The sequence below is a fragment of the Solanum stenotomum genome, chromosome 1 (assembly GCF_019186545.1).
Source record: "Solanum stenotomum isolate F172 chromosome 1, ASM1918654v1, whole genome shotgun sequence".
Classification (NCBI taxonomy): Eukaryota; Viridiplantae; Streptophyta; class Magnoliopsida; order Solanales; family Solanaceae; genus Solanum; species Solanum stenotomum.
In genome coordinates this window covers 54,932,653-54,958,076 of record NC_064282.1, presented here as the reverse complement: position 1 = coordinate 54,958,076, position 25,424 = coordinate 54,932,653, and the positions used below count along the sequence as shown (strand labels likewise).

General features: G+C 37.0%; 2 protein-coding genes across 3 annotated transcripts in view; one reads left to right on the top strand and one right to left on the bottom strand.

Annotated features, from left to right (window-relative positions):
- The window catches only part of LOC125853793 (probable protein phosphatase 2C 40), a 103,199-nt gene that overhangs the window by 16,970 nt on the left and 60,805 nt on the right, over window positions 1-25,424 (top strand). The window lies entirely within an intron of this gene.
- LOC125853856 (ubiquitin-like-specific protease ESD4) lies at window positions 46-22,551 on the bottom strand. Its single transcript, XM_049533609.1, has 10 exons — window positions 21,424-22,551; window positions 21,201-21,280; window positions 21,014-21,107; window positions 20,828-20,923; window positions 17,807-17,809; window positions 17,669-17,761; window positions 17,464-17,583; window positions 16,298-16,401; window positions 1,423-1,495; window positions 46-680 (listed from the first exon to the last, which is right to left on the bottom strand). The coding sequence occupies exons 1-10, from the start codon at window positions 22,243-22,245 to the stop codon at window positions 618-620; spliced, it is 1,548 nt and encodes a 515-aa protein (XP_049389566.1). The 5' UTR covers window positions 22,246-22,551; the 3' UTR covers window positions 46-617.

The following is a 25,424-nucleotide window of genomic DNA, read 5'->3' as shown; positions in this document are numbered from 1 at the left end:
TGAAAAATCCTTGGATTCAAGGAAAGAAAAAACATTAACATTTAAAAAAAAGAGAGCTCTCTACTTCTGACTTTTGGAATGAGAAACAAATTGAACCCAACCAAGATGCAAGCTTGACAACACGAAATATAAACTGAATAAACCTTTCCTGGTAATGAGAATGTAACCCCAACGTGTGCAACACATGCCTATGCATACTTAAACAGATCAAACAACAGAAATCTTGAACTTCTTCTTTACTGAAGAAAGAAACAATTTCATACATTACAACTTTGAGCTTGCTTTCCAGTCCATCTTCATGAGTAGAGAAAGTTAAATGGTCAGCAAGGAATTCCTCAATCGTTCTAAGCTTTCTCCAAAAGACAGCTGGATGCTATATCTGAGAATTCTAAAGACCTACCTAAAAAGGAAACAATTAACAACAGAAACTAAAGCCCTTCAAACCTCAACCTACAAAATCATGTCTTCATTAGACAGTCAAACCACCAAATATACAAATCAGACAAGGCCTTCAGGAAATTGTTAGGAATGCATCAATCATTCCAACAAACTCCATAGTCCACTCTGTTGCTCACACGGGATATTTGAAATTGCAGCAAAGAGCATGCTCAGGTTTTTTACTCAGCTTTCAACCTTAAGATCTCCTTGACAGTCCTAGACCTGAAATATGGCATGTGCTCCTACAAGGAAAGGGCAACATTATCTATAGTTTCAATAAGCATGTTTTCTTGCAAAAAATCAGTCACAAGGACTACACCAGCTACCACCACCCAGGTCCCTAGGTATCTTAAAAACATATTAGCAAAAACAAAAATCATTGTCCACAAGGGAAAACAAGAAAACACTTCTATCACAAAGAACAAGGTGAGCAGTAGGAAAACCAAGCTTCTAAAAGTTAGGACAAGCCAGCTGCTTGGTACTAGCACTTGCTTAAGAAAGAAATTACAACCATTTTCATCTCAATGGTAGAGATGGAGTTCTTTATAACCCAAAAGAAGTATTAACATGTAGGAAAGAATGGGCAAACAAGGAAGTTGTTCATGGCCAAGAAATCGGTGAACATGGAAACAAAGTGAGAGTTTTCAGAGAGAGTGAGAGAAAGAGAACCAGTGAATTATACACAGCTCTTGGAGAGTTATTGGCAGTCTAACATAGCACAGGAAGATCAAAAGTCATATTCTTAACATCAAGAAACCTAAAGTGGAAATATTTTGGTATAATAACCCAACCACCCACCCCCAAAACATATACGCACGCATATATATTGCATGTGTGTTGTGTTTGTACATATGCAATACATATGTGTATGTACACACACACGTGTTCCCCTTCCTACTCAAAACCCGGTTTTGAACCGTTAGCCTCATCATTTTCAATTTTCATCCAGAGCTGCAAAAAGAGTATTCCAGTACATAGTTTTACCTGACTGAAACAGAGTCCTATATCTCTGCTGTAGAAATCAGCATACTTGAGCATGAACATACCACAGTCAAACCTGTACATAGTGACAGCTTTTATCAGTATGATTAGTCAACAAACTTCATCCACAGAAGTCAGTCAGTAGAAAATCAAGCACCTATAGTATACAAAGTTGATTCATATTTCTTGCAACCCTAACAAGCTAAAAAATAGATTGGGCACGCTATTGTAACAAAATTTAGGGTCAATTAATTAGACCTTCCCAATCGTTTAACAAAACTTAATATAGTTTGATGTTTCATTTGATCAGCTTCTCTTTGCAGTCACTAGAACTTTAAAAGCACAAAAATTCAAGTTCCCATCCATTTGCCCTCCAATGTTAGTGTATTTAACGAAAAACAAGCTAAATAAATGTAATGACTTAAAGAATTGGGGCTTGGCCCATTTAAAACAAGTAACCAATTAAATTACCTAACCCAACCCATTAAACTACTTTCGTCCTAAGTTATAACTCACCTCCTTAACAACAATAATAACTAAAAACTTAGAAATTAAAAGAGAGAAACAACAACTTAAATAAAAAATAAAAAGAGAAAAGCCAGTCAGCAACTGTTATGAATGAGCCGAGACCAGATATACCAAAACAGCCTGATACAATATTAAGGGGTTATGTGTGGGATCCAGGTTAATAAATAGCACATTCCAGGGAAAATAGGCTGAAGCAAATTGTTGAGTAAAGTGTCTGATTCCTCTCATCTCTATTCTATAAGTCTAAGCTTCTCATCTCCCTTCTAGCTCTATCAATCCCTAATTCTTACGTTCAATATTTCTATATTTCTGTTTGGGCTTTTGCTAATTGAGTTTTTGCATTTCGTTACTAGATTTGTAATTGAACCCTAGTCTTATTATAATAGTTGAGAAGTTGGTTATTGTTACATTCAAATTGAGTTCATTACATTGGTGCTTTCATTGTTCGTATTCCAAATTGTAATGGTGGTATTAGATCGATTCAGTGGTGGCAACGACCCAGTGGGTTGGATTCTTCGGGCCGAGCAGTATTTCGCCTGCCTTGGCTTCTCCAAGAAGGACTGGCTACCTCTTCCTTACTTCTACCTTGATGGTAAAGCTCTTATTTGGTTTACTTGGTTGCATCGTAACAAGCAATTCTTTGATTGGAAGCATTTTACGGAAAAATTGCTTATGCAATTTCCCCAACGAACCTTCACAGCTTCGGTGAGTATGGCAGATACTTCACGCGCCTATTTTGACTATGTGCGCTATGCTACATTTGTTCGTCCGACAACCTCTGCCTCTGCAGATGTAGATTTAAGTCGTTACACAATCATCTGACCTGGAAGATGCCTTCACAAGTGGGAACACGAAGGCAGACCATATTCTCGAGACATTGCCTGAGAAGTATACCAATGTGGATTCCTTGGCATTGCTTACTGGAAGTAATGCTGAGATTGTGACTCTTGAAGGCATGGGAACTCCTCAAATTGGGAATGCAAAATCAGTCGGAGCAGATTTGGTACAGGAACCTTCTTCCATTACAAAAGGTCAGGTGTTCGATGAAATTTTACACACAATTGTAAGCTCTGACATTCCTGAACCTAACGATAGATTCTGCGAATATGTTAATATGCAAACCAAGGTCCCTACTTCGGTGTTAAATGATACGAAAGGATCTAATAATGTGGAGGAAAATTCACCAGATACTGTAGCTTTGTTTGACACATCTCCTCAAAGGGATGCATCTGGTACTCTGGTTCTTTTTTCTAAGAAGGGAACTATGATGTCGAATACGCGTTTGTGAATTAATGACATAGTATATCCAATTGCAACTGGGGTACCACTGTTAGTTCTTCTTGTTGGTCGTGAAGTTATGATGGCGAATGAACATCTCAAACAAGCTATGCCAACGAGGTATGTATTTCTTGACTCACTTGGTAGTGGCTCTCCTAAATGGCAAACTGATAGAGACCTTTAGAGTGGGTACGGAAGATTTATTTCTTGATAAATATTTTTTGGAGAATGAGAGTGCCATATCGACAAGTGCTATGCATTCTGTGGGATTGCTTTCTGCCGCTGAAAATGGAAAATCTATTGGGGGATTTAATGGTCAATATATTTTGAGTCAATTTCCATTTGATCCTGCTGCTAATTTTCTTATGTTTATTGTAACCATTCCGTTAACTACAGTGGATCTTTGTGTATGGGATCCGGGCATATGTTTCGGGTTCATGGCTCTTACAGGTTATATAGAGAACGTGAAGGAACTACTATTGTTGAGATGTACTGACACGTTTCTCTTATTTGCGTATTCAAATCGTATGAGTAGAGTGTGGGATCCCGGACAACTAGGGAGTGTAAAGTCCTGGTTCAAGGGGTTCTCTGTTGTCAATAACTGCACTGCATTAACATGTCTTTTAATTGCATATTCACTAGTCTTCGCTAAATATTATGCAATTACACATGATGTTTTCTTGGCCAACTTCCAGCAAACATCAGCCTTGCATCTTCGCTATATCACTGCTATTGTTGGCATGTTACAGGTATGGGAGGTAAAAGTATTAAGGATTGTATATAAGGTGAAGGTTCTGCACTCTGCTAGTTACACACTTTAAGAAGTCATAGAGATAGTAGAGTCGACTGCACGCCATAGATTACATCATGTCTTAGTTCTAGTGGAGAGATTTGGTGGAAGGAGAGTTTTAACAACTGTTGCTCAGTACTTCGAGGTGAATAATTCTAGATTCGACGAGTCTGAGCATGTTATGAAGTATCATCTTTACCATATTTCAAGTGCTCTTGGACCTCCTTTTGATCCTAACAGTAACCTTGATGAAATTCTCAGCATCCCGTTATCTGACACTACTACCTACATTTTGGTCACTTATGGGAATATTTCATTTGATAGAAAATGGATTAATGCTAAGGAAGAATGTAATGACAAGGGCATTACAGCTCCTATTAGCCATCTGAGTGAAGTGCTGCTAGAAAATATGATAAAGATCCTTAATGTGGCTGCCAATAGTGCTTCGACAAGTTTGGGTGATATCATTAGGTGTATTGCTCTTTTGGATACATCTCACATTAGTACACATCTCTGCCATTTTAATCAGCTACTGAGCAAGACTGATGCAACCATGTCTATAATACTCCAGGGTGCCAACCAAGTTGCTTCGTTGTTGCTTACCAATCTAACTGTACCAGTGGATGCTCATGCTTACTCGAACCTTGAGGACAGGGTTCTTATTGGAGTCAGTGGTATTGTTATGAATGGGCCGAGACCAGATATACCAAAACAGCCCGATACAATATTAAGGGGTTATGTGTGGGATCCAGGTTGATAAATAGCACATTCCAGGGAAAATAGGCTAAAGCAAATTGTTGAGTAAAGAGTCTGATTCCTCTCATCTCCATTCTATAAGTCTAAGCTTCTCATCTCCCTTCTAGCTCTATCAATCCCTAGTTCTTACGTTCAATATTTCTGTTTGGGCTTTTGCTAATTGAGTTTTTGCATTTCGTTACTAGATTTGTAATTGAACCCTAGTCTTATTATAATAGTTGAGAAGTTGGTTATTGTTACATTCAAATTGAGTTCATTACAGCAACAACAACATACCCAGTGAAATCCCACAATAATACCACAAGTGAGGTCTGGGGAGGGTATAATGTACGCATGCCTTACCACTACCTCGTGGAGGTAGAGAGGCTGTTTCCGAAAAGACCCTCAGCTCAAGTGCAACAAATCCTGGTATAAAAAGAAGAAGACAATAAAGAGAAAATAGCAAATAACAAGGAACAATGCAAAAGTAGCCAAAAACAACAATATAATGATGTGATAGTCAAAATACCATAAACAACATACTAGGATAGATTATTATTATAAGGACAATCAAAAACAATTAGCCACCCTAAGAAAGACAACACTACACTTCCTTCTACCCTTCTACCCTAATACGTGTCCTACACACCCTCCAATCTAGGGTCATGTACTGCCTTATCATCTCTCATAAATACTCCTACCTCTGTCTCTCCTCGTACCCTCTATAACCAACCTCTCGCACCTTCTCATTAGCGAGTTTATGCATCTCCTATTCACATGTCCAAAACATATCTCTGTAGTCCACCACAGAGGCTACACCTACCTTATCTTGGATATTCTTATTTCTAATCTTATCGTTCCTAGTATGACCACACATCCACCTCAACATCCTCATCTCCACAACATGCATCTTCTGGACATGGGAGTTCTTGACTGGCCAACATTCCATCCCATACAACAATGTCGGTCTAACTACCACTTTCTAAAACTTACCTTTGAGGTTCAGTGGTACCTTTTCTTATGATAAGGAAAACGCACAGCCACTAACCTTTGGGTGTGCATAGGGTAAAACCCCCTCTCTTATGCAGTAGCTCTCAAGGTACTTTTTTATCACACAAGACTTCAGAGGCAAGCCCTCACTTCATCCATGCCACACCAATACGGTGTGTGATATCATCGTCGATGTCCCCACTACTGTGGATTATAGACCCAAGATACTTAAGTTTGTCCCTCTTGGGTATCTTGTGTGTCAAGCCTCACTTCTGCGCCTACCTCATGCATCGTATCATTGAATTTGCTCTCCACATATTCTATCTAAATCTTGCTAAGCCTGAACCCTTTAGTCTTCAAAGTTTGCCTCCACACCTCTTATTAGAATACACTCCACTGCGTGTCTCATCATTCAATACTATGTCATCCACAAATAACATACACCACGGCACAACATCTTGAATGCCTCGAGTCTATACATCCATCACCAAGGCAAATAGAAACTAACCAAGGGTTGACCCCTAGTGTAACCCCATCTCCATAGGAAGTGCTCCGAGTCTCCTCCCACGGTTTTTACCCACGCTTCATAGGCCACAGATACACCACTTCCCTCGAAACTTTATCATAGGCCTTCTCAAGGTCAATACACACCATATAGAAGTCATTCTTTTCTCGATTTTTTTCCATCAAGTCTCCTTATAGGTTGGATAGCTTTTGTTGTCGCTCGCCTTGGCATGAATCCAAACTAATTCTCGAAAATAGATGCACTCCTCTCTCTCATCTCCACCACTCTCTCCCAAACTTTCATAGTGTGAGTTAACAACTTAATACCCCTAGAGTTGTTGCAATTTTGTATATCACCCTTGTTCTTGTACAATAAAACCATTGTACTCCGCCTCCATTTCTCGGGCATCTTAGTTGTCTGAAAAACTCCACTTCTATCCATGCTCTTCCAAAACTCCATCGGAATCTCATCTAGTCCTGTTACTTTTCTCATGCTCCTTCCACTTATAGCACGCTTTACTTCCTCAATCCTAATATGCCTACAATACCCGAAGTCTCTCAAAGTGCTCCAATTCAATCAGCAAAGAATAAAAGTAGCGCTGCTGGTTTCAAACCAAGCTGTCCAGCAAGAGTGATTTTCAGAAGAAAAAAAACAAGAGGTATAAGATACACATGAGAGAGAAGGGAAGATAAGAGGAAGATTGCAGAGACGATCACTATTTTGGAGACCCAATCACTTTCCTCCATTCATGACTTTTACAAGCAAGTTCTTGACATATATATTCACTGTGAATTCATCCTCTGGTTGGGAGAAGTAATCATAATAACTGGGATTTAGGATTAAATAAAATCTGGAATTTCTTTTAGGAGTTCGAACTTTGGGGAAACAACCTAAAAGGCTAATTTTGGTATTAAAACTAGGGGATAGTAACTTTCTTGTTAATTTGAAGTTCCACATCATAGCCTGTTTGTAAAGATTGTTGATATCATCTTCTTAAGATAGAAAATTTTGGTTGAAGCAGTGGTGGTGGTGGTCTATTGAAGAGATGGTATTATGTCTAGAATTATTTAGAGTTCATGAGTTTTTGGGATAAATAGCATCTAAATATTATGCTGTGATTTAAGATTATTAAATATTTTGCGACATAATCCTTGGAAGCAAGGTTGGATTGATTTTCAACTGTAGCATGTTTTAGATTTGTCTTTTGAATTGAAATGATTTATCCAGAAATTTATTTTTCTTGCACACGGACAAACAATGGTATCATCAAATATTCGAAAATGTACAAAATCGCTTTTACCGTGAGCTTACTTTCTGATTACTCTTGAATTTATGCTACTTCCGAGTTATTATATATTGTTGAATATGAAGTTGACATAAGAAGAAAATGAATATATGAGGTATTATGAATAAACTATTTCAAGAAGTTAACTTTGCCAGTTTTCCATTATCTAACGTCAGATTGTTAGACCTGGTGCACCTTGTAAGAAAAACTAATGTTGTATAAAGACCCTAACGATGTGATTATTTAAACAACTTGAACATAGTTTTCATACATGAATTTGCTAAGTTGATTGAAACAAGCTATTGTTGATGATTTACAAACTGTATATTTCTTATATATGCTTGTTCCAGGTAAAATGCTACGATTTAGGTTATTACTCGTGAGAAATATTGGAGAAGAATATTATGAAAATTGTGTATCTACATTATTACATTGAGACCCTATTTATAGACATTATATTAGACTCCTTTTTCAGCTGTCCTTCAGGATTGGAAATGGTAACTCAGTTAAATTTTGGAAAGACAGGTGGCTTAACAATCAGCCTCTCAATGTATCCCACGCTCCTATTTACAGAGGCTCCTCTGGCACACACTCTTCAGTGGCTCAAAACAGAGAAGGTGGAATATGGGCACCTCGCTTTAGAAGGAATTTTCAAGAAAGGGAGCTTAATGAACTCTTTGATTTTTTTAGAACTCCGAAAGGAGCCTCAATGACCCCTCACTTGCCTGATAGCTTAAAATGGGGCAACTCTGAAAAAGGAATATACACAGTGAAGGAAGGATACCATAAGTTGTGCTCTTCAAATGACATGATAGACCAGTGGCCATGGAAACTGATTTGGAAGATTAGACTACCCCCTAAAATCAAGTGTTTCACCTAGACTACCCTCAAGAATACTATCCAAACCCTGGACAATCTAAATAGGAGGATACTTCAGCTAGTAAACAGATGCTTCATGTGCCTCAATAGCCTGGAATCAGTGAATCATTTGTTTCTGCACTGTCCAGTGGCAGCAGCTCTTTGGAATATGTTTATTTCAATTGCTGGTATCAACTGGATTCTCCCGCGAAGTGTCAAAGAAGTAGTTGGAAGTTGGAGTCTTAGAGAAGTTGATAGCCCCATCAAGAAGACCTGGCAGATGATTCCATCATGTATTTTTTGGTGTACTTGGAAGGAAAGGAATCTCAGATGTTTTGATGGTGTCTCAACTCCAATTAGCAGTTTCAAATCCTTTTGCCTTATTAATCTCTTCCATTGGAGCAATTTATCCCCTGTAAATGATATATTACCCCTCTTAGATTTCATTAATTCCCTCAACATGGCTTAGCCATCATTCTTTTGCTTGTGGTTAACTCCCTGATTAAATAGGTGTTTTGGTTCTCACGAGTTAACCATGCTTTTGTGTATGTAATTTGCATCTCCTTGATGCCTTTCTAATACAACATCTTACTTCAAAAAAAAAAAAAAAAAGAGGACTCCTTTTTCAGCTAGGACACTACATTACAATCCTTTTCCAAGTAGGAAACTATTCTTGTTCTTACTCCTATTCTAACACTCTCCCTCAAGCTGGTACATGCAATCACTCGACTTTAACTTTACAAATTTGGTAACAATATCTCCTGAGAGTATCTTTTCTTTGACAAAATGACAGTTAATCCCAATGTGTTTAGTCCTCCAATAAAATACTGAATTTGATGCAATCCATCGATAAAACACAAAGTGACCATCTCCACTATGAGTCATGTCAAACTCCTGAGCGAAGTGTTGAACTTCCCAAACCAAGCTTGAGAAGATTGTTTCAGACCATAGAGTGAAATGCACAATGGACATACAAGACCACTAGACTCCTCTTGAGCAACAAAACCCGATGGCTACTCCATAGACTTCTTCCTCAAGACTACCGTGGAGAAAAACATTCTTAGTATCCAACTGATCAAGAGGCCAATGGTGAACGACGGCCATAGATAGAAAAAGGCAGACATTTTATTTTAGCCATGAGAGAAGAAATCTTTGTATTCTAGCCCAAATATATGAGTATACCCTTTGGCAAAAGTGAATCTCAAATAGATAGAAAACGCAGTTGGAAAACTCAGCTCTAGCGGATTTCATTGGGTATGTTGTTGTTGTTTATTTGCTTGCTAGAAAAAAAAGGAAGAAGAAGAAGAAAACAGTGGTACTAGTTTTTTTGCTTGCTAGAAAAAGAAGAAGAAATCATTGGTACTAGTTTAATCTAGTGTTCTTATGTTTGGTTTTTCAAATTTAACATGGGTTGAAATTGTTTTTGCAATTCTGATTAGATAATGTCCATGTGTTCCTTATGACAATTGTCTAAAAGTAGAGTACTATTCTAATACTAAGGGGTCGTTTGGTTGGAAGCAAGTTATTCGGAGATTAATTATCCCGAGATAAGTTATCCTGAAATAAGTTATTTCACCATGTATATGGTATAACTTATCTCATCACTATGGTATAAATGGTGGGATAAATAATCCAAGGATTACCTAATAACTCCAACCAAACGCAAGATAAAATGATCCTGCACTTTATTCCGAGATTATTATACTTATACCTCACATCAAACAACTCCCAACTACTGTTTGAATAGAAAAGAGAGTAGTTCTTATTTCCCTTGAGGTATGATTTACAATGAAGAGAACCCTTTTATTTATAGAGAAAAATGACTTGGTCCCAAAGTAAGGGATTCTAACTTTTGTCCAAAAGATAGAGATTCACTATAATTTATAAGAGTTTCTTCAATCATTCCATATTTGAACTTGTATTAAAAGTCCTAACATTTAAAACTTTAAAATCAATATTTTTGTCTTACATAAATCTTACTTAAATTATGTTAAACAAAAAAATTAAAATATTAAAGAAAGAGGTCAGTTAAAAGAATTGAATGTTTTAATCTAAAATAATTGTACTTCAACTTAAAAAATGCACGCTATTCAAGCTAATATGTTCTAAACCTAATAAACAAGCTTTTGAAGTCACAATTTGCCATCATACTTGCAATAGAATTTCAATCATTTAGAGCTACAAAAATATAAATAGGCTTTCGGTTAATTTCTATCCAAGTTAGGGCTTATATTCCTATAACTTGATTGGCAATTTTCTTAAGTATGTATAATAGAATATAAAGTGAAGCTAGCGTCATACATAAACAACACTACTAACGGGAAAAATCATAAATATCTAATTATTTCCTTTTATTCATTTTTTAAGAAATAGAGTTAATATTAAATACTATCTTCTAATTTGGAGGCAAATAAAATCATATTAGATTTAAGAAATGTAGCTGTCTATAAAATAATCGCACTGAGGAGTTTTAAATAAAATCTCCTTAAGACACTATACTCGATAGTACTTTTCTCTTTTCAAATTCTGTTCTTTTTAGATCATATAATCTGTTAGAATTTAAATATGTTAAGGTTACTGTTAAAGAATGACAAAAGTTCCACATCGGTGGTTAATGAGATGGGTGGACTCCTTATAAGGCTTGGGCAATCCTCCTCCCTTAGAGCTAGCTTTTGGGGTGTAAGTTAGGCCTAAGACCTAATTTAACATGGTATCAGAGCAGGGCCCGTCTCACCCGATGTTGGGGCCCCCAAAAAATCAAAATTGCCCACGCACCAGATGCTAAGCACTGGGCGTGAGGTGGGGTGTTAAAGAATGACAAAAGTCCCACATCGATGGTTAATGAGATGGGTGGACTCCTTATAAGGTTTGGGCAATCCTCCTCCCTTAGAGCTAGTTTTAGGGGTGTGAGTTAGGCCTAAGACCTAATTTAACATGGTATCAGAGCTAGTGACCAATGACTGGAAGTTCCCGTTTTTTCTCTACTTACACTCCTTGTGTAGGGAATAGTAAAATCAAGATAGTTGATGGTTCCTTCTCTGCAATTGCTAGAAAAGGAACTATTAAGCTATCACCATCTCTTATACTTCATGATACTCTTCATGTTCCAAAGCTCTCTTGTAATCTAGTTTTTGTCAGTAAATTAACCCGTTCTCTTAATTGTCGTGCTATTTTTGATTCCGATTTGTGTGAATTTCAGGAAAAGGTCTCGGGGAAGATGATTGGCAGTGCTAGAGAATCAGGAGGTCTTTATTTTCTTGACAACGGGAACAACTCACTACAACTGACTCCTATTTGTTTGAACTCTACTTTTGTTTTGAATAAAGTCATGCTTTGGCACTATAGGCTTGGACATCCAAGTTTTTATTATTTAAGACATTTGTTACCTCAGTTATTTAGAAATAAAAATCCATCCTTATTCCAATGTGAATTTTGTGAAATGGCTAAGCATCACCGATCTTCTTTTCCTTCTCAAAGATATTAGGCTTCAAAACCTTTTACAATGATTCATAGTGATGTTTGGGGTCTATTTAGAATCTCAACAATGTTTGGGAAACAGTGGTTTGTAACTTTTATTGACGATCATACTAGATTGAGTTGGGTGTTTTTATTGAAGGACAAATCTGAGGTTAAAAATGTGTTTGAGACTTTCTATGTCATGGTGGAAACACAGTTCAATGAGAAAATCAAGATTTTTCGGAGTGACAATGGCCGTGAATTTTTTAATGACCAATTAGGAAGTTCTTTAGAAAAACTGAGGTAGTACACCAAAGCTCTTGCCCAGATACACCTCAACAAAATGGTATCGCCGAAAGAAAGAATAGACACCTTTTAGAGGTAACGACAGCTTTAATGTTTACTAGTAAAGTTCCACAACACCTTTGGGGAGAGGCTCTCTTGACTGCCACTTACCTTATTAATAGGATGCCATCTCGCCCTCTTGAATTTAAGACACCTTTTAAAGTTTTCAAAGAAAGTTTTCCTAGTTCTAGGTTAACTACAGATCTGCCTCTGAGGGTTTTTGGTTGTACAACATTTGTTCATGTCCATAATCGTAGTAAACTTGAACCGCGGGCTAAGAAGTGTATTTTTGTAGGATATGCCCCCAAGTCAAAAGGGATATAAGTGTTATGATCCACATGCTAGGAAGATAATTGTCACAATGGACCTAACTTTCTTTGAGTCGCAACTCTATTTTACTACTCAAATTCAGGGGGAGTATCATGTAGGTGAAGATTCTTTTTTTTGTGATATTGAGGAAACTAGATATCAAGCAAATGAAGAGCCTGATATTACAATAAATGTTGATGTGACAGATGTAGGAGAAGATATAAATAAGTGTGATCCAAGAGATGATACGGACCAAAGTGACTTAAATGATAAAAACTCAGAAATTGAACTTGAACTTGTAGCGCCTTCAAATGACAAAAAAAAAATGGGAATAGAGAACAAAAAACAGAAATGCAGGTGTATTCGAGAAGGAACCGAACTCAAGAAAAAAAGACCGAAGATTCTCAACAATGCCAAAAATTAGTCCCACAAGACCTTACTGTAATTCAAGGTACTCTTTCAACTAATTCTAGTTCTAATTCCTTAGATCTAGATCTACCTATTGCGAAACGCAAAGGTGTTAGATTTACTTCTAAATATCCTATTTCTATGTTTGTGTCCTACAAAAAGTTGTCTCCTAGTTATTCAGCCTTTACTTCACAACTCTCTAGTGTGGAGATTCCAACAAATGTGCAGGATGCTCTACAAGTTCCTGAGTGGAAGGAGGCTATTTTGGAGGAATTGCGAGCTCTTGAAAAAAATGAGACATGGGAGTTAGTGTATTTACCCGAGGGAAAGAAACCAGTGGGTTGTAAATGGGTGTTCACCACCAAATTCAAATCAGACGGATCCTTGGAAAGGTATAAGGCCCGCCTAGTAGCTAAGGGATTCACGCAGACATATGGCATTGACTATCTCGAGACGTTTGCTCCAGTAGCTAAGCTAAACTCAATTAGAGTTCTGTTGACAATCGCAGTAAATCTCGACTGGTCTCTTCAGCAGTTGGATGTGAAGAATGCTTTCTTGAATGGGCACTTAAGAGGAAGAAGTCTATATGGATCCCCCACCAGGTTTTGAAAGGAAGTACAAGTCAAAGATATGCAAGCTTAGAAGATCTCTTTATGGTCTAAAACAATCTCCAAGGGCTTGGTTTGAAAGGTTTACTCAATTTGTGAAAAAGCAAGGGTATGTGCAGGGATAAGCAGATCACACAATGTTTACTCGACATTGACTGGAAGGAAAAACAACCGTTCTTATAGTGTATGTTGACGATATTATCCTCACAGGAGATGATGTGGTTGAGATAAAAAATCTAAAGGAACGTCTTGCCTCAGAATTTGAGATAAAGGACTTAGGCCCACTAAAGTACTTTCTTGGCATGGAGGTTGCACGATCGAAGAAAGGAATTATAATGTCACCAAGGAAGTATGTTCTTGATCTGTTAAAAGAAACAGGAATGAGTGGTTGTAGACCAATTGAAACTCCAATTGATCCAAATCTGAAGTTTGTAAAGGAAGGAAAATTGATTGATAAGGGCCAATATCAGAGATTGGTAGGCAAGTTGATTTACTTGTCACATACTAGAACTGATATTTCCTTTGATGTGAGCCTAGTCAGTCAGTTCATGCATTCTCCACGAGAAGAACACCAAGAAGCTGTGTATCGAATCCTAAGGTATCTAAAGAGTTCACCTGGGAAAGGGTTGTTCTTCAAGAAGAACGAGCAAAGAAGTGTTGAGGCTTATACGGATGTTGGTTCATCTATTGATAGGAGGTCTACATCTGGATATTGTACATTTGTTTGGGGAAATTTGGTGACATGGAGAAGTAAGAAGCAAAATGTGGTGGCCCGAAGTAGTGCTGAGGCTGAGTATCGATCCATGGCACACGGAATTTGTGAAATATTGTGGCTCGAGATTTTTGGAAGAACTAAGAAGACCTGTGAGTTTTCCAATGAAGTTGTATTGTGACAATAAGGCTGACATAAGAATTGCNAATTTGGTGACATGGAGAAGTAAGAAGCAAAATGTGGTGGCCCGAAGTAGTGCTGAGGCTGAGTATCGATCCATGGCACACGGAATTTGTGAAATATTGTGGCTCGAGATTTTTGGAAGAACTAAGAAGACCTGTGAGTTTTCCAATGAAGTTGTATTGTGACAATAAGGCTGACATAAGAATTGCTCATAATCCAGTTCAACATGATAGAACAAAGCATGTTGAAGTGGACAGACACTTCATTAAAAGAGAAGATTGAAGATGGAAGTGTGTGCATTCCTTTTGTGCCAACAACAAAATAAGTTGCAGATATTTTCACAAAAGGTCTTTTCAGAACTACTTTTGAGTCCTTTGTGAGCAAGTTAGGCATGTTTGATATTTATATGCCAACTTGAGAGGGAGTGTTGAATGAGTAGGCAGATTTAGTCATAATCTGCTTCACTATTAAGCTGGCAGATTTGATTATAATCTGCTCCACAAATAAAGCTAGCAGATTTGATTAGAATTTGCTCCTGTGAATATGGGATTAGAATATATTATTCTAGGAAAATAGTTTAGAGGAAATCCCTTGATTCAAGGATTTCCTAAGAATTAGGGATTGATTAGTTTAATTGGTCTTTACTTGTTCTCTTATAAATACTGTACAAACACTATGAATAAAATATACTTTTACAGTATCTAAACTTTCATGGTATCAGAGCGGGACTTTTTCCCCTAATATCATATGGGTAAAACAGCCTTTCACGGAGAGCATCTTTCTGAAACATCAACAGAAGACAAAAGTTCTTCTCCGGAAGCTCCTGCAGAAAATCTGATGACACAAGGAGGCAATGCTTCTCATATGCCCTTCCAGTTAACTTCTCATCGATTAAATGGGAAGAACTATCTGGAATGGGCTCAGTCCGTAAAGCTTGCAATCAATGGCCGTGGAAAGCTGGGACATCTGACTGGAGAGACAAAAAAGCCGGGAGTTGGAGACCCAAAGATGAACTCCTGGAGATCAGAGAATTCACTCGTGATTGCTTGGTTAATAAATTCCATGGAACCAGTCATAGGTAAATCTTATCTCTTTTTGCCCATTGCTAAGGAAGTGTGGGAAGCCGTTAGGGAGACATATTCAAATGTAGAAAATGCCTCTCAAATTTTTGAGTTAAAAATTAAACTATGGCAAGCTAAGCAGGGTGAGAATGAAGTCACTACTTATTATAATGACATGGTATCAGAGCAGGGCCCGTCTCACCCGATGTTGGGGCCCCCAAAATCAAAAATTGTCCACGCACCAGATGTTAAGCACTGGGCGTGAGATGGGGTGTTAAAGCATGACAAAAGTCCCACATCGGTGGTTAATGAGATGGGTGGACTCCTTATAAGGTTTGGGCAATCCTCCTCCCTTAGAGTTAGCTTTTGGGGTGTGAGTTAGGCCTAAGACCTAATTTAACAGTTACACATAATTGATTGATGTGCAATTAATGATCTAATTATTTTCTTATTTTTCCCTAGATTTGTTGATTCATGACACAATGATTCAAGCCACAAATGGTATTACTTCATGTTAAGGCAAAGAAAGGTTAAGAGGTTTTTGGTTTTGATCTCAGAGGTCTATTAGTATACATATCTTTGTTTGTGCATCTTTATTAGTATATATACATCATGTTTCTCTTTAAGTACACTTTAATAATATAACGTACACAACAATTTGTTCTTTTTTATATACATTTAATATTAATCAATGCGATACACACGTGCAAAGCACGTACAATTAGGACTTAACTAGCCTCCAGCATGTCAGTAGAACTTGTTAGACCAACAAGATTGAAGTATTACGTCTTTATCAATTAAGAAAAAGATATTCACGTACTACGTACCCATTCTCTTGCTCTGGGAGGTCCTCAACAAACTCTAGCTTCCATGAGTTAATATCAATATCTTTCCCATTCTTGTCCTTCACCTCGTCAATGAAGTACCTAGCCTGCACATGTATTTTCCAATTTTCCCAGATCATGACATCTTCAATCTAAAAGAAAACTCAATAAACATGAGATTCGTTTTTTTTCAAACACTAATTGCATCAACCAGTGTTAAAAAGAGCTCTTGAATTTTGCTTTCTATATCTTCTTTTTCATTCATTTAGTTTTCTGCAAGTAGTGTCGCTACCAGATGAAGCAGGACATAACGCCATGGTATCATAGTAAGAAAATCACATTATCTTCCGGCATTTTAGTCCACTGACTATGGTAAGTCTCAACTAGGGACTAAATGTGTATTCTGGAGTGAACAATAGCCTATATATATATATGTGTGTGTGTGTGTGTGTGTGTGTATAAGACAACTGAAACCAAGAAATCCCCGAGATATGATGCATTGATGCTGCACACTGCACAGTTTGAAACCCGGAAGAACAGGGCCCACCCCTCAACCTTTTTGCACTATCTCTCATTTTCTTTTCAAGAAACTCTTTAGACACTACCAAATTCCAACAGGAATTAGGTATAAGGTCACACCCAAGTACAACTGACAGTATATTACATCCAAGCTGGGAAGAATTAAGACAGGAAGGAAAATACAACAAATTGGAACAGTAGAACAAAAAGAACAAATTAAAGTAAATAGTGACAAAGGAAGAGGATACCCTATCTATACTAAACCAGTCTTGTAAAAAGCCTAACCAATTGGATCATGTGACACCAATGGAGATGAACAACAATTCAACGCAGAGCAACCCCATATGCTTAGGAGGCAACACAAACAAGATTAAAACATCTCGTCTATTTCCATCCACTATTAACCAGCAAATTCCATCATCATCACTACTAACATATTAAAAGGCTTAATGCAGGTGGTAATGTTTTTTCTGCCTACTCAAGCTTCAATTTAAGTAATGATACTACATAGCAGACTGCATAGAACCTATTATGAATTATTGACACGGTACAGTCAGAAAGGAAGTAAATGGGATAAGAAACTGAAAACAAAATGTCACATATGCATTCTCTTGAAAAACTAATTCCTGGTAAGCAGATGCAAAACATACCAGCACTTTCAGTACTTGCTGATCTCTTCCTCCAAGTGAATCAAGATATTGGAACTTTTCTTCCTTCTTGTTGATGACAGCTAAGCACCAATGTACTTGTTTGTGGATAGGGACAAAAATCTAAGTAAATTAGGACATATCAATCAATATACAATAGACAACAAAATAAAGTAAAAAAAGAGAGATGAATGATGAAAACTCTTACTTTATCACATTCAAAGAGGCAGTACCCCAGCTTCCTTTGGGATGTCCATCTTTTCACAGATTGATAGTTATAGCCTCCCTTGCCACTGATTAACTGAAATTGCAGAAAATGTCCACAAGAACAATTAGCAGGTATAACCTTCTGTTTGTAAGAAACTTTATATAAGAATTATACACACAGATTTCACTTAGGGGATGATAAGTAAGATGCAATGATGTTGTATAAAAAGGATAAATTCAGGGGCGCATTATAGGCATCTTATAGGGACTATTAACAAGAAAATTCTAAGACCAACTTGACTGAGAAAACCAGTGTGTCAACCATCAGATCATGCATTACTCAGAAACTCAAATCAGATCATGCATTACTCAGAATTTCAAATCAGCATTAGAAACAAGGTTCTCTACAAAGATCAGCATAGCAACTATCAGATATTCATTAACACATTGTGAACAGAAATAGTTGGTGATGAAATAATTGGTAATCATGATCCTTGCAGATCAGATAAGGAATCTATCATAAAGAGGACAAACCCTGCAAAGGTTTCTTCTCTTTGAGGCCATGGTAAAAGGGAAACATGGTTATTGATACACAAATGAGATTTTATTTTAGAGCAGGCACTTGTTAGTACATTCCAATTGCACGTCACAAGTTCAAACAGAAGTCTGGTATCTAAGTGGAGAGGGGTCCACGTGGGGAGGGGCATCATCCACCGAGTTCTGAACTTCGCACCATTAGCCCTCATAAAATTTTTAGTTATAAAAAACTTAGTACATTCCAAGCAGCTTCTTCGTCATCTCTAAGTATCAACAACAGCACCAAGAAGGTGCTAAATATGTTCCAAAGGTCATCAGGGGAATAAAGTTTAAAAGGAAGATTAAGTCCCAAATGTTATATCTCAATCTTACACTGCTTGTATTTGAAGCCTTGCAAGGCTTACATATCAACATGCTAAAGAGTGTCATACTGTAAATGAGATGCCAATTCTGGAGGAGTTGACAGGAATCTTATGCTGCAATACTGGTTCACTACCTACCACTTACCTAGGGCTTCCATTAGGTGCTAAATACAAAGCTACTGACATCTGAAGGGATGATTGAGAATTGTGAGAAGAGGCTTGAAACTTGGCAAATACAATTTGTTTCAATGAGGGGAAGACTTACACTAGTCAAAAATGCCCTGGACAACATCCATACATATAACATGTCCCTATTTTCTATGTCAAGCAAGGTCCCGAAACATATTGACAAAATCATAAGATCTTTCCTATGACAAGGTAACAGCAAGGGAATAAATTTCACGTAGTGAAGTGGTCCAAAGTCACAGTGACTACAACTCAAGGAAGGCTGGGTATAAAAATCTGGAAATGCACAACAAAGCTCTCCTGCTATGGAGGTACACACAAGAAGAGCAAGTCCTTTGGAAGGAAGTCTTAAATGCTAAACATGGTGTCCAGAATCACTGGCGTACTAAATTATCTAAAGCTCCATATGGGGTTGGCCCCTGGAAGTGCATATGCAAAATGTGGGGGAAATTCTCACAAAACTCCCACTTTGCTCTAGGCAATGGAATGCACATCAAATTCTGGACAGACAAATGGCTAAGCAGATGTAAGCTACAGGATGAATTCCTAAGCTGTTTCAGATCTCTAGATACATACTCTTTCATCCCAAAAAAAGAGAAGGAAACACCTGGAACGAACTTTCAAGAGAATACATGACTGGAATATGAAGAACTCCTCAACCTTTTCGCTAAGCCGGAGGGCTAAACTATACATTCCCAGTCAGAAGACAGGCTAAAATGGGGTAATACCAGGAATGGGAACAATTCTGTCAAAGATGGATATGCTTCTTTTTTAGCACAAAATGAAATGGTGACCTGCTGACCTTGGAAATTAATATGGAAGACAAAACTGCCACTAAATATCATATGTTTCAGCTGGACTGCCCTGCATGAAGCCTAACTAACCCAGGACATCCTCAGCAAAAGAAGCATCCAGATTCTGAATAGATATTTTATGTGTTATAAGACCATAGAAACCAAAAATCAGCTTTTCCTGCAGGGACAGTTTCAACTAATATGTGGAGTATGCTTCTCTCCATTTTTGGACTCAGTTGGGTCATGCCACAGTCCACCAAAGAGGCTTTTGAATGTTGGAGTAGCTGGAAAGTTGGAATGCATCAGAAGCATATGGAGGATGATTCCCCCTTGCATTTGCTAGAATTTAAGGCAGAAAGGAGCAGAAGATGCTTTGATGGTTTATCAACTCCAGACCAGTCTACTAAAGCTAGAAGTCTTTTAAATTTATGCAGCTGGAACAATATATCCCCTGACAATTTTTGCATTTTGTTAGCTCTCTGGCCTTAGGATAGCCACCTATATTTTTTTTTTGATAACCGAGAAATCCGTCTGTGACCCGCCCTTTGGACCAATCACAGCCTTCTAAACTTGGTGGATAATGGGCCCGCCCCTCTACCCTTCTCCACTTAAATACCGGGCTTCGCTTTGCATGGTGTGGGGCTTGAACCTGCGACCTAAGCCACAAATCCTCCACCTTTTGCCACTTGAGCTAGGCCTTGGGGGCAGGATAGCCACCTATATTTAGGAGTCCCAACTCAATATTTTTTATAATCTCAAACGTAGTAATCTTTAGCATCTCCTTGATGGCTACTAAGAAGCTTTTTACTTCATCAAATAAAAGAAAAACATTTCGTCATAAAGGCAGGAAAAGATTAATGAGCAAGCATGCCAATCTATCGGGTATCTGCGATAAAAGAGCTTTTTTTCTTTTTTGAGTATAAAGTAACCGGCAGACTGGGGAAGCATGGTGAGTAACTTTATGAGTGTGTGTGCTGTGTAAATCCATACTCAATTTATTTATTTATTTTTATAACTGTGATGGTCGGGCTAGCTAGTCTGATGCTTATAACAATTTGGACAAACAAACTCCAATTCAAAGAAATGTGAAATGAGCAGGAAAAATAAAAAGATGAAGGAAATAAAATCACTCCTCATTCATGAAAATTCATGCAGAAGATGAGTGATATAAACCTAGAATGGCTGATATACTTTATCCTTGAACACACAGCTATACTGCAACCTAGCAAGCAACTGAATAACTTTGAAACGCAAATTTGATTTCGAAGGCATAGAACTGACCTTGTAAAAGAATGTGTTAAAGAAATGACATTTCAAGAACTTTTTGGGCTCCCTTCTTTCTCTCTCTTTTAGTAACTCAAGATACACATTAATGACCTGCAAAAGAAGAAAACTTCCTCATTCCCTTACACCATTCCAGCATTTTCTATAACCACTACAAGCTCAGTAACTGACATAAAGTATTACCTCATCGTTCAACCATGCCCCAGGACTCAAACACTGCAATATCTCTCCAGTAATATCTATATTGGAGTTTTCATGTTTTGCCAAAACCTTCCTCCTGCGAAATAAGTCCATTAAAAACATACAAAGAAAGTGCAAAATTGATAATTGGATAAGTCTGAAAACAAATGGAAGTTTAAATAAATTATACCTGCAAGATTTAGATAAAGCACGAGAAACTTCAGCCTCTTCCTCCTCATCAAGGAGCACAAAGGGTTCTGTAATCACATCCTGCAAGTTAATAAACCACAAATAACACATAAGCTAATCATTTTATACCCGGCTTGATTTTTTTTTCATATAATTGCAAATTAAACGAGGCCTATAAATGCATGCAAAAGACATTATAATAAAGGCTCCAGCAATATTATTACCTCCTTAACATACTCTTCATTCTTCTGAGGCCTTAACAAATGTTGTGTCTCAAGAACCTTCTCAGTATACCCTATATCAAACTGCAGTCTCTTTAAATTACCGTTTCTTTTCTCAGCTAAACCCAGCAATTTCTTATATGGAGGAACTGAAGATGAAGAATAAGCAGAATCAAAATTGCTACTCAAAGATAATGTATCCAGCATCTTTTCTGCATTCTCCACCTTCAAATTCACACCATCCGACACTGTTACAACTGAAGGACTCAAAACCTGAAAGTTCCTATCCACATCCTTAACACCATCAGGATTATCCATGATTTCAACAACCCCATTACTCTCCTTCCATCTCTGACCCGACCCACTAGCAAGACCCGTTTTTGCATCAACCCCAGTTCCCAATTCCTTAACACTTGAATCCTCAGACACACCCTCTTCACAAATTTCATCATCATCAATGTTTATCACTTCTTTATCTTTTTTCACATACCTCAGCGTTTCAAATGCACTTCTTTTAGCTCTATCATACTGTTGAGTTAGAAAATTCCCCATTTTGTTATAATTTAAGTTGGACCCACTTCTTAATCGTCTACAAGGAGCATGAATTTCTCTTTTTATGGGAGTTATATTAGATGGGTATTTGAAAATTCTTGCAGCTATTGATTTTCTGGACAAAGGATCACCTTGGATTTGATTCATAGATGGAGAAAGCCTAGGTTTTTTGGATATGTGGTCAACGTTAGAGGAAACTGAAAGTGGGGTTTTATAATTCGAGGTGAAAAAATCATCACCACGTTTTCGGCTGCTACATGTTAAGGCCCCCATTTTAGTAGATATTTGCCGAGCTTTTCTGGATATTGACAACCGCAATGAATCATCTATGCATGCATAGATAGATGTCACATATTTGAATTGAAAAAGACAGAAAAAGGAAAACCGAGAGAAATTCCAAATTACAAACAACGAATTCAATAAAAACAAGAAAAAATGGTGTTGAATTTGGGTTAAAGTTATGAATTCACCGAGGGGAAGGAAGAAAGAAGAACGTGAAGGGGCAAGGGGAGTTGCAGGAGATCGCAGAGAATTGTTTGCAAGGGGAAAGGGTTTCACCGTTTCAGAGGCTTTCCCGGCTGCTTGGGGAATTGGAGTTAACTATTTTGCTGTTTTTGTCCTAAAATCAAACTATTTAAGAATACTCAATATTACAATATTAGTGCAATAGAAATAGAGAGAGAGACAACCTTTTGAGAATTTTCTCATTCTTTCAACTATGTTCAAATGTATATAATATAATTTCAAGACTTATGTTATATATATATATATGATATTAATTCTTGAGAATATGGCGAAGTTCTTCTTTCTTTTCTCGCGAGCAGGAAGCACACTAGCAGAGTGTCTTGCGTGATTTTACTGTGTTTTTTGCACTTGATTGGGTGGACAGTTGACCGGAAAATAACTTTGATTCACCCGGTCAACAGGTGGGCGGCATGCTTATAGGAACGTTTCACGTTAATTGAGAAGTCGGAATAGAAAGTTTATATAGAAATTGTCTTGGGGGAGTCTACTTGTTTAATTAGCTTGTTCACAGTGGAGACCCCTTCTAGTTTCAACTCATCCATGGCAATCCAAAGTTTTCCCATGTCTATGTTGTCCTTATGCATGTGAAGAATCTTATCTACAGTTTCTTATAGCACCTCCATTTCATTTTCCGCAGCAAGCAATCAGACTTTGATGTCCTTTGTGTCCTTGAGTAACTGAGCAGAGTGAGTAGAAATCTAGGTCACCTTGATGAATTCGATCTTTGTTATCACTCAAACCTTCTTGTGTTATTTTTTACCGACTAAGACATATTTAGAAAATGTGAATATCATACATTGTAGAGACTTCAACAGGTTTGAACTAGAAAGATCGACCAATGAGTTCACTAGAATCTAAAAGATGAAGAGATCATACTGCAATGATATAGACACATTCAAATCCTCGATAGTTTTCGTCATGTATTCCTTAAATCAGATAGTTCAAGTTATCTTATACTTCTTAAAAAGGAAGTAGAGAATAAATATATTTCGAATCAAAAGGTTGCTTAGAGAACCCTTTCAGGAAACCAAAGTGGTGGCAATAATGTGAGCCAAAAGACGATTCTCAAAGAAAAAAATAGGGCCAAAATCTAGAGATCGAATCTTGATTTTGCAACAGTTTTTTTGATGGCTTCTAGGAATACTTCAAAATCCTCATGCTAGATACCATTCATTAAGGGACAACATCAGAAATTTTAATATCAAACACATCCTCAAATAGACATTAATTCGCAATAATACAACTTTCACACCATTATCTTTAGAGATACAGAGGTTAACATAAAACAAACAAACAAGTTTCTCATAAAATGTACCTCCATAGAGGCTAAAGAATAGAAACAACTTTTGAGTCTTGAGAACATTACTTACAGAAATGTGAGAGTCTTTCAGTTGACCTAGATTGGTAACTCGACCAGGAACAACAGACCGATTTTTATAGGTTCCATACCTCTTCTTTTGCTCGACACTCGAGAACCTCTGCATGTCTTTTGGAGAGAGAGATCTGGATACATCAGAGCGCGACTTCTTCATAGAAAGGGGTTTCTTACTTAAGGAAGATGAGGCAATGTCGGATATGTCCTTTAAAGAATCAAAGGAGAAAGAAAGAATGTTCCGATCGAGAATTTCAGAGGAACAATCACCAACATTTTTTAGAGACCCCATAAAGTTTTTTCTAGTCATAACGAAAGATGGAAGAATAAGGAGAAAGAGAAGAGTAAATAAATAAGAAGAAGGATGAAGGATTTATGAAAGAGTTTTATTAACGAAAAAAGAAGGAGAAAAGGTAGAGTGAATGATTGAAAAAATAGGAGATGAAAAGTCATGCAAAAAAGTAAACGATAGAAGACAGTCTTAATTAAAGGGTCAAATACAAGTATTACAAGAATTTAAAGAAAAAAGACAATATAATTAAAAGGAAAAAGAATAAATACGCAAAATCAATTTGATTTAAACGTGATAAGATTAAGACTGTTTCTAAGGAAACAAAATCTTTCTTCTAATAAAAACTTAGTAAAAATATCAACTAATTAATTTTTAGAATCTACGGATTCAAGTACAAAATATTCATTTTTAACTTGATCTCTAATAAAATATATGCTTGATATCTATATGCTTTGCTCTAGAATGATGTATAATATATTTAGATAAACTAATGGCACTAGTATTATCACAAAAAATAGAAACAACTTCATAAGATAAATCGTAGTTTGCATCATCCATAACATTTGAATACCATAACTTACAACTGCTAGATATTCAAATTTTGTAGTAGATAAAGCTACAAAAGTTTGTTTTTTATTGTGCTAGAAAATCAATAATTGTCCTAGAATTTGATCATTTTTGTCACCTAAAATATCAGCATATGAATAATTAATTAAATCAAAATTTGATGAGTGAGGGTACTAAAGTATCAATTCAAATGAGTTAATGAGATGACAAATGATTCCTTTGACTACAGTGAGATGTGATTTCTTTGGTGTGGATTGGATCTTGCACATTTGTATATGTTGTACGTAATGTCTGGTCAACTTGCAATCAAGTAAAGTAAATGTCATGACCCAAGCTACTTCTAGACGTGACATGGCGAATAGAGTCCAAAGAAATCCTAAACAAGCCACTTGACATAAGCATATACTAAGAATAAAGTAAAACAAGAATATAAGTCTCATATCAACACTTCAATACCAACATAGTACAACTCATAATCGGAAAATATACTATGTCTGACAATAAGCCTATAATATCATCGTACGTGACTAGGACAAGACCTTAGCTCATGAAGTAAGTTTGACATTGAAAAGACTGAAATAAAAGATATCATATGTGGTCTTGCCCTCAAATCATGAGGACTCACCAAATCAACTCAGTTGAATCAATCCACTAGCCTCGAGTGTGTGAAAGAACACCCGATCCTATATTATAATA